General features: G+C 33.1%; 1 protein-coding gene across 1 annotated transcript; it reads left to right on the top strand.

Moving 5' to 3' along the window:
• The first annotated feature begins 4776 nt into the window (after window positions 1–4776).
• LOC18037691 (transcription factor bHLH25) lies at window positions 4777–6815 on the top strand. The gene is made up of 5 exons (XM_006426117.2): window positions 4777–4805; window positions 5058–5162; window positions 5297–5890; window positions 6124–6507; window positions 6634–6815. The coding sequence occupies exons 2-5, from the start codon at window positions 5127–5129 to the stop codon at window positions 6706–6708; spliced, it is 1089 nt and encodes a 362-aa protein (XP_006426180.2). The 5' UTR covers window positions 4777–4805; window positions 5058–5126; the 3' UTR covers window positions 6709–6815.
• The last annotated feature ends 4305 nt before the right edge of the window (window positions 6816–11120 follow it).

The following is an 11120-nucleotide window of genomic DNA, read 5'->3' as shown; positions in this document are numbered from 1 at the left end:
TCATTATGTCAGGATTCAACGCGTGCATCTAATAATTGAGAAACGTTGAGTTTGGTAAAGAAAGGACGCCAAGTATACTCGTTTTAGTATCTTTACATTTCGTAATGGAATTTATTGAAGCTGCCAATTCTTAACCAATTGGTGCATTAAAATTTTTGGGCACCTTACTAGTGGGAAAAGCTAGCTAGGAATTAGGAAACAAAATTTGAACTCCTATAAAGTAGGATTGATACGCTATTTAGTTTCTAAGATGGCAGTCATTGCCGGTATCTCATTCGCATTTAAACTTCATGATCATCGATCACAAAGTAATTAACTTATAATCTATATATATATATATAGAGAGGGTTCATTCACGTATCTATAAAATATAAAAATATTGATTTTGAGATTTTTAATTTAAAAAATAAACAAACAACTTAATATTCATTTTTCCCAAATTATTGAGCAACTCAGTTCCATGTTTGGTGGGCACCGCTAGAAAAACTTTCGTCAACTAACTTTCATTAGTGACAGTTTCATGATGCACTTTCAACCAGATTTTTTGACTCTCTACAGTCCTTCAAATTAAAAAATATTTTATGGTTTAACTTTTAGCATCAAAATCAATGGAAAAGAAGGATCGACGAAGAAGAAAGTGTAGTTACAACTTAATTTACATTTATTATTAGTAACCACGTTTATCATGTGATCTCTAGCTCTTTCGATCTTACCACACAAATGTAGACTGACATCTTGACATGTACATGTAGATGGCATATGGTATTACATTCAAAGTCATTATTTAAAAAAGATTAGCATTTTTAAATTAGAAAATTTATATTCTTGTTTAAACAAAACCCTATGAACAAGCTTTCTCAAGATTGGATATAACTCCTTGGACAATGCAGTATTTTTAAGCATTTACATTCGGCGGAATACCAAAAATTTACGTTATTTACTAAGTAAGGAATTGATGACCACATGATTTGTCATAATTGAATAATAAAAAGAATTATATGACTAGATACTCATAGTCACCCGTTAATCACGCTGTTGGTTGAAAGCTACTGTCAATTATAGCTGTAGGAAAATCAAAAGGTTTAAAAAAGAATAAAGGACAGGACTATACTGATACGAATTTGAGCTTTGGCCAGAAGTTACTGTCGTATGAGTCTGATAAAAAAGCTAGTCGTTCTCTATTATTACTGTCTCTGAATAAGACTGTCAAACCGATCAAGCTGTTCACCAATAGTTGAAGTTTAATTTATCAACTTATGTTTTTCTGGGCGTACTTGTTCCTTTGTTTCTAATTCATGGAAAAATTTAAGCTCATTGTAGTAAACAAATTAATAAATATAAGATACGAGGTAACAAATGTTATGCGAGGGATACAAGATATACCACAATTTAAAATCAGAAGAGGGATATCTAGAAATAATAGATTTATATTTTCACTCTATATTGCAATGATAATTTATTTAAAAAACCAATCTACAATTGTTTTATTACTTTGCCTTATTTGTTTTATTTTTGTGAAATAGATAAATAAATTTGAATTTGAGCGAAATTTAACTAGTCATATATAAATGCATAAACGTTACAATTGTTTTATTTACAAATTTAAACATTAAAAAAATAACAATTTTACCTTTTTTTTTTTAAATTCTCGATGTGATGGGCTGCTTGTTTGAGTGGGTTATTGTTGTTGTTGTTAGTTTATCTATAATTTTCTTATATCTTAACTTATGACACAAATTGAATCATGTTCACCTCTTATTTTAGGGCTAGTTTGGTAATATTAGAGATTTTAAAATAATTGTTATTAGCTATATTGTAGAAATAATTAGCTGTAAAGAGAATAAACTAAACATTTGGTAAAATTTATTTTTAAAAGTGCTTTAAATTTTAAAAGCACTTGTATGTATTTGGTGAACCTTACTAGTTTTAAAAATGATTTCTCAAAAAATTTATCAAAACCCAAAATTAGATTTTAACTTTTCAAAATTACTTTTAATTCTCTCAAAAATAATCCCAAATGAGCACTAAGTGTGATAAACTAAATATGAAAAATAGAATTCTATAAAGGGAAAAAAATTTTCAATGGATAATTTGAATATTATTATTAGGCTACTCAATAATCCCTCAGCCATGCCAAACCAGAAAATATATTTGATCAAATGTAGAAACGCGCTTGTGAGAGAGTTACTATGTCCCGTTTATTATAATTAATTTCTTTTTAACTTTTTTTTTTGTTTTTTTTTAAACTGATTAAGCATCAGGTTACTGCATTACACAGATATATATACAACTGCTATGACAGCAGGTCATTACACTGATATTTACAATCAGATATATATACATGAGACTTATATTATTACATTTTTATTCTATGAAGTACATGCCCATCCCAAATACCCCTCACGGAGGAGGGATGTCTCTACTCCACTCGCATTTCGCAAGGGAGAAAGATGTTTATAGAAATCTCCACACAATTATGTTTAATTGGAGGATGTTGAGTCTGTGGGGACTCGAACCATTGCCCTCATAGTCATGCTTAACTTTGAGGGCAATGGTCCACCACTGGGCTACAAGCCCAAGTGGCAATTTCTTTTTAACTTGAACCATTGATCTCTAGCCTCTTTTTTTTTTTGTGTGGGGGGGGGGGGGGGGGGTTAAATAGGCCCAATAAACTGCTATAGATTAATTACATAAAACTACTGTCCTTTAATAAAACTAAATTTATATAAATTATTTACCCATCAAAGGATTAAAATAAAATGTTTTGTCCAGTTTACAGTTTCCATGTACAAAAGAAAATTATGGGTTTGAACTTCAACAAAATGTGAAACAAAACTAGAAGACATGGAGAAATTAACAATCCAAACAAGTCCTTTTTTTTTAAATTTCATTATCTCTTTTTTTTTTTTTTGTTTATTAAGGTCCAGGGACTTATTTTGAAATTAAGTGGGTATTATTCTTTTGCTTCTGCAGTGGGAATGAATATGAATATTGGTGAAATATGAATTAATTAGAATGACATTTTTTTTTTTTTGATACGTGGAAATGTCAATGTATAGAATGTTAAAAACTCGTAATATAACGCCTATATTGACGTGAGTGTACGAAAACGTCTAAATCAATGTTGATCTAGAAACAAAAATAAAATAAAGTTCAAGTTAAGTTAAAACACATCGTGAGCTCGGTGGGTGACCTGGTCGTTCCCCACTCTCTCTTTCCTTAATATGTTAGCCAATTACTGAGATAAATAATCTTCCCAATATTGTGGATGAGGTCTCCCTCTCCCCTATGAGATCTAGCGCAGATCTGTAGTTCATGAGCTGGAACAGTGAGTGCCCAAACTCATCCCCATTTTATATGGCTAATTCCAACTGGCAATTGATGAATAATTCAACAGCCCCCTTTAATAATTGTATCTTTTATTTAGATCTCAAAATCCATTAAACAAACCCAAAGATCATGTTTACAGAATCAATTGTACTGTTTGAACAATCTTCTAACTAGATCAAACAAAACCATAAATGTTTTATTTTTTTAAAAAAGGGTTTTTTCTTATATATACATATAGTATATAGATGATGTGATTAATCATTATCGCAAGAGCAAAGCTGGTCCGCTTCCGCTCCGTGCCGAAAAGAAACCATGTTTTATATTGATTTGACTATTTTCGTACCTTGTTCGTAATCTTGGGAGCCAAAGCCATCTTTTCTGTCACCGTACTGGGGAAAGCTGATAGCTGCAGGCTGCAGCTTCCACTGAGGTTCCACATTCCCACGTGCATAATTGCCAAATTGTCACACGTTGGCAAAATCCTTAGATTAAGATTTTCTCTCCCCTTACATTTTGACGAGAGCACTCGGCATATGACCTTTTGTCCTATATGCATTTCAAATTCAAAGTCTTAGAATTTACGAAGGTATTAAATTAAATAAAATCATATACAACGATGCACCTGGAATGCAATAGTGAAACACTATTGGTTACGAAAAAGTTTAACACCATGATTGTCCATTAACCACTGAAACACTTTACTTCCATCAAGTTGGGGTATTATAAGCGACAGGTAGATGACTCTTAAACTATTAGAGTATATGCGATCTTGAATTTTCAAAAAGACTTTAATTTCATTTTTTTTAATTGAAAACATTATGCCCAAAGTATTTTTTTTTTCAGTTTTTGGGGGGTAACCTTTAAGAGGGGCTTTTATCAAGTTATATTTACAATAACTTACAATCAATCATATTAGTATAAATATAAGTAAATAATGAGACCTGGGTTCAGCTTCTAATTTGGCTGGACTGTAATTTACTGTAACATGATCCTTAAAAAGGTAATAAGATACAAATACGATGTCATGATACAAATAAAATGTCATACTTCAGTTTTCTGTCCAAAGTAATGATAAGAATAATTAATAAAACTTTGTCGTGCGTATACATACGCATATATATAACTAATGTGTTATAAAATTTTATTTTCCTAGACAATAATTGAGGACGGAACTCAGCATATATATGTCGAGAGAAACATATATATCTATGTATTCACATCTAAGAAAAATATTCTGTACAAGAATTTTTTAGTCACAAAAATGGGATTGCATTATTCGTAGACTTCTTTTGGGTCCAAGGACAATGAAGGCCCTTCAGATGAATAGAAATCAACAAAGGACAGCATTTTCACACGTGTGATAACAACATTAATTAAGTATTAAACGCGGACGGTACCCACTATATAAAACATTGAAAATCATTCAATCCTGTCCAATTGGAATTGCACAGCTTCATCACTTCCTTTGCACAGAGGTAAAGCTTCCACTGACTTTTTACTCTTTCTCTTCTTTGATGAAATTCTGAATCCTGTGTATGATTGATTTGGGTACAGGTGTTGTACTCAAGTTAATTAGCATTAGAGCATATATATATATATGCTGCTTTTGTCCTTTAAATTTGAAGCTTCTTTCTTCGAGTTATAGTGAGAGATATCTTGGAATTAGTCTGAGAGAAAATTTGGTAATAACTATTTTAATTTCCCGGTGCCTCTGTCTAATATTTCAGGTTTAGTTCTAAAGTCCACCTCTTGCTTCAAATACACAACCAAAAGGGGGAAAAAAAAGGCTCAGAACTATGGAATTGTCATCAGCTAAATGGGTTTCTGAAATGGTAAAATAAGACTATTATATATATGAAAGTTATTTACGCACTATATGAATTAAATGCGAAGAAGAGTATGGGTTATTTGTTATCATCAAAATTACTAATTTCTCTGATAAATTCTTTTAATTTTTTATTTATAGGAAATGGAGGATTCGAGCATCTTCAATCAATATCAAACGAATAGCCCTTTTGATTGCTTAGTGGATGGGTTGAGTTTTCAATCTTTTCCTTCTCATGAGGGGTATTATCCGACCAAAAACTCAGTACACGAACCCGACAGTACCAGTGGTTCGTACAGTGAAGCTTCTGACCAGTATCAATATCATCATCATGCAGTTGAACATGGACTTGAGAGGCCAGCAAAACAGTTAAAGACCAATAGCTGGAACTCTTCTTGCACCACTGAATTAGTTTACATCACTCCAAGTCCAAAGGCTTCTCCTTCTTCGTCCCAAATCATTTCCTTTGAGAACTCGATGACCTCGTCTCCTGCACCTACAGTCGCTGGGTCGTCGTTTCACGGAAATATCAATTCTTCATCATCTTTGATTTCTCAGGGTTCCTACTTAGACCAATTTTGTTCCAAAAAAAAAGTGCAAGAGCCCAGGAGGGTTAGTTCTGTGATTAGAGATCCTTCACATGCTAAAGATCATGTTATTGCTGAAAGAAAACGCCGAGAGAAGCTCAACCAGCGGTTCATTGCTCTTTCAGCTCTTGTTCCTGGCCTTAAAAAGGTGTGTTTTCCTTTAATCCTTTTTTTTTTTCCGGGGAGTACATCTATCTACATGTGATTACAATTTGTTGGTAACAATTTTTTGCAAATTCGTGCGATCTGAATTAATTCTGTGATAGGTAAAATAAACTGGGTTGTAGTCAGTGTCATTAATTAGATAAAAGTAAACCTTTCCCCAAGGATGAGTAACTAATCAGTTGTGTACTAATTAATTTAATGTGTGATTAATTGCAGACGGACAAGGCTTCTATCCTTGGAGATTCTATCAAATACTTGAAACAACTTCAAGAACGTGTGAAGGCACTTGAGGAACAGACATCAAAGAAGACAGTGGAGTCAATGATAATTGTGAAGAAATCTCAGATGATTTACACTGATGATGAAACCTCTCCAACTGATATCAACTTTGACGCTCAATCCAACCAATATCTCCCCGAAATCGAAGTCAGAGTTTCGGATAGAGATGTGCTCATTAGAATCCACTGCGAGAAGAACAACAACAAAGGACACTTGGCAAACATCCTAAGCGAAATCGAAAACGTTCATCATTTGTCTGTCCTCAGTTGCAACGTCTTGCCTTTCGGAAATTCCACTGTTGATATCACTGTTGCCGCTCAGGTAAGCTCTCTCACACACACGCGCATATATAATTCATTAATATATACCTGCAGCAGTGCAGCCTCTTTATATTATTAGTCACTAAATAAATGAGTTTATAACAAGTCCCTTGTCGTTGTATTGTAGATGGACGTTGAATCGGACGTGACAGTAAAGGATCTTGTGAAAAACTTACAGCCAGCTTTACGGAAGTTCATGTGAAAAGGGCAACCATGAAAGTTCATTAATTCTGTCGTGAAGATCATTGTATTTGTCAGCAACCCAAACTATCAGCTTAAGAAATTTTAGTTTCTTTTTATCGTTTTTAATTGTTCCAGTCGTTTTTCCCGATCCTGTTACCGAGTCAAAAGACCTGCAATCGGTTCACAGTCATAGACCACCTCCTGCCATATTCATTGCTTAATTTGTTTTACTGCGAGGTCGATTTTTTTTTTTTTAATACTTTGAATAAGAGGTCGAAATTAATTTGCAGTGGGGTTTTTGTCTAGTTTTTTGCGTGGTAGCTAATCAGTTGACCACGTTCAAGTACCCACGTCCTGTAATTTAATTTTGAGACCAAGCAGCCTTTTTGGAGGGGCTTTTGAGAGGCTTGGATTATTTTTCATGTATGATGCCTTTCTCCCCTCTTTTAGTTACCTATTTAAATGGTCTGTTTTTGTTCCTTTGGAAGTAGGAATTGCGCAGGAAAATGAAAATATCTTTCTCAGGTTCGGGTCACTGTAGAAAGGTGTCCCTATGCCAACTTTGTCTGTAACTGTTCCAGTAATGTGATAACAATGGTGATGCTGCACTTTCTCTCCAATTAATTTCCTAGATTTTATTTGGTATCCCTACTAATTGTACTTATCGCGAATTATTTCATCGGTTTGAGCAGTTCCACGCAATAGTATGTAAATGAACTTTTATGTGGACCATCATATTTCATTTTCAATTTACTCAGGATGAGAGCCGTTAGTTGAATTAATATGGAAAATAATCGGTCACAAGTACTGTAATGCATTCATAATATTGGGATGACAATCTTTCTTTGTTATGCACGCATTGGGGTGTATTCATCCTTAAAAACCAACATGTAAAAAGAGAGGGACATCGAGTATTTATAAATTCATGCACCGAGTTTTAACTTAACAATTATTATAATCCACTTAGAATTGATGTCTACGCGGCCTAATGTGTAAGAAGAGAGAGTTCAATTACTTATAAGTTCACATGTCAATTAGAGTCATTACAATCCATCTCTCTTTTTTAGGACCAACTTTCATGGCAGTTCATCATATGCAATAAGTATTATTAGCTCTTTCTAGTTTACTTTGTCCATGACGAGGGTTTTCCTAAGGAATGAAAATTCTAATGCCAATTGTGATGCACACATTAGGTAAAATTTACTTTTAAATGTCTTAACTCATTATCAATATCACACTCAGTTAGATTAGAGTTGTTACATTTCCAATTGAATTTCTTGATGATAATCCCCCCCCTGTAGAATACGAGAATTTTGCTGAATTAAGTAACATATAATATTTATGGGTATGAAATGTTAAAATTTTTTAATGTAAAAATAAGAAGTTTATAATTTTAACCCCACTCGCATAGATGGAAAGAGATTAAGTTACCGTTAAATTAAGAAAAAGTAACATAAAATTTTTGATAATCCATCATTTCATCTTACTGGGCCACTCACAAATTACAATAATTTTTTTTTTGTCTGAACCATGAGGTGGTCCTGAGTGGACCCCTACTATGGAAGACACATTTAAGCCCGTACAATAACCCAGATTAATTCTCACTTGCACCGGGTCGGCCCATAAGGGGTAAAATATTGGCCAAAATGGTGACTCCATGCGAGAGTGGAGCTTGAACTCCTGACTTCTTTTAAGAAGTGAGAGTGCCGAACTACTCACACCAACCAACTTTGGTTCACAAATTACAACAGTTAAAGTTAATAGCGATCAGTCAATGTTAACAAGTCATAATTTCTAACATGAAGGTTTTCTTTTTCTTTACAAGGCATTTGACACTCACTCAGGCCTCAACTCTTTGCTCCACGTCATCAAACAGTCAGAGTCGTCAGGCTAATACGTGTAAAAATATTACTGGAGACAAATTGATGATAATGAGAACTTCTATGGATTTTGTGCCTTCTAGTTGGACTTTGGCCAAGTGGTCGGTGATCCAATAGCTACAGCAATAATCGATACAAGCTTTACATTCTAGATGATTGAAACATCTAACAGACGGATACTCGTTGACTCACATTTTTTGGTATATCAATTATCAGGAGGAGGAGAAGTTATATTTGCAATCCAGAAAACTCTGAGTCGTCTGCTTTTGACACGTTCACAGAATTCCAAAAATAGCATCCAGCAAATCTGGCTCCAAGATTAAATTATCTAATTAAGATTTAAATGTTCATTCACCACGCAGCTGGACACCCGGCCAGGACTTGATACCAAATGATTTCTTCTAATTTCTTTAAGATATGAAATTTCTTCATTAAGTTCACATTACTGCATTGACGAAATTAATAGAATGTGATGTGACCATTCTTTCCCTACAAAAGGACAGATCGTGGACATTAATTTGCGCCACAATGAAATACGGTTTTATTACGGTACGATTCATAATATTCATATCGATCTATTATACGTCTCTGTATTCATTAGAGATGATAATTTTTCTTGATGGGACGAGATCCTGCGGGATCCCATCCCGTTTGAGACGGGATTAAAATATATTTTTGTCCCACAAAAAAATATAGAGACAGAAGTAAAATATTTTTTTATCTCACTTACATATATGGAACGAGACTGGAAACATGACTGGAATTGGTAAATCTCGTCCCATCCCGTCTCATTGTTAACTGTGAATGAGAATTTTTTCAATTGAGATGAGATTCCGCAGGATCCCATGTTTTTTGGGACGGGATTATGACATATTTTTATCCCAAAAAAATATAAAGATGGGAGTGAGACCTTTTTTTATCTCACTTGCATATACGGGACGGGACTGGGATTGATAAACCTCATCCCATTCCTATTGCCAACCCTAATATTTAGTATCGGGTTGACTGTATACAATAATTATCTTAGCTTTCTTGTTTCTTTTGTTTCATTTTTTCTAGAATAATTTCAAATACATTTGTTAATTATGAATCTACTATAAAAAATTTAATACGAAATCTTAGCATTTAATGTGTGTTCCTCGTGAACTAATGAACGAAAAGTCAATGCTGAAGTGCAGGTAGATTTTACTTTCCTAATGAATGAATAACGTCGAATAGAAAGCACCTTCAAGTGTGATGCGTGTAAAATCTAACTACTCATCATGTTCTTTTTTTTTTTTTTAATGATGTGATATTTTGATTTCTTTTAATTTCGCTATATAAGTCACTTGTTCCAAAGTTTTTCCAAGCTACTCTTACAGTCCTATCCATTCAAATAAGCACAGCTTTATTTTCCAAAGCTGTCTTTTTTTTATTTGAAAAGAGATTGCCAATACTAGACCTTGGTAAGACTCATTTATGAGGTTTTAACATTACCTCCGTCATTGGATTCGTATATAAAGGTATATAGAGATGGCGAAATTTGAAACAATTCAATTATTTGACACGAGCATGACACGAGTAAATGAGTATGAATTATTAATATTTTGACACGATTATTAAATAAGTCGTGTTTCAGTCAGTATAAATTTAATACGACACATTGATCTATTTTATCAGTTCTATTTGTATATATGTACTTGTGTCCATGAACCATTTAAAAAAAAAATCATGAATTTGATCTTCATTAACGATATATATAAGTAGCTGCTGAGTTCTGGAGATAAAAGTTCTTCTATAACAAAGATTATCCAGAAATATTGAAAGAAAAGTTTAATTCATGAATAATGTATAATGAATGAGTCTTAGCAGCACAAATTTTACTCATTGGAAATTGACGAGGAGGTGCACTTTGTCATCGAAGTTGCATTTCAACCTTTGGTTTCTAAATACTGGAAAGTGGCTAGCTAAGACTCATTTTTCACATATTTGCAAGTCAAGAGGTAGATAGAAAAGGAGGAAAATGAAGACAGAAAGAACGATCGCTTATTCAAAATGAAACGGGCTTTTGCTATGAAAATGACAATTAATTACACGACATACAAAAATAAAACGAGAACAATTAAAATAATTTTTTGTCACGTTCTTTGTCAAACAGTACATAATCATAATGTTTTATTTGATGGTAAAGTATCCTCACCTAACGGGTTATGCCTGGGGCACCTAAATGAAGTAAGCTCCGGTTGTACATAAATATGAAAGATACAAATACAAATAAACTCAATCGCATTAGTTATGGGATTTTTTTTTTTACCCATCATATTTGCATGTTATTGTCCTTGTTATTATATTTGCAAATAACGGTTTAGTAATTAATATTTATTATAATGGTCTTAATTTTTCCAAAAGCATAACTATGTTGAGAGGACTTGTGTCCAAAAAATTTGAGGATAATCTAACGCTTCAATTGAAATTTAGCTTATTGTTTAAAATCAGGTAACAAGTAACAAATAAAAAGGGATATATTATCATTTTACCACTTAATTTATGACAACTACTTTTTTCTATCTAA

This window comes from Citrus clementina, unplaced genomic scaffold, assembly GCF_000493195.1.
Source record: "Citrus clementina cultivar Clemenules unplaced genomic scaffold, Citrus_clementina_v1.0 scaffold_7, whole genome shotgun sequence".
NCBI classification, from domain to species: Eukaryota; Viridiplantae; Streptophyta; class Magnoliopsida; order Sapindales; family Rutaceae; genus Citrus; species Citrus x clementina.
Note: the sequence above shows the minus strand (reverse complement) of the source record. Positions and strands in the feature narration are given on the sequence as shown.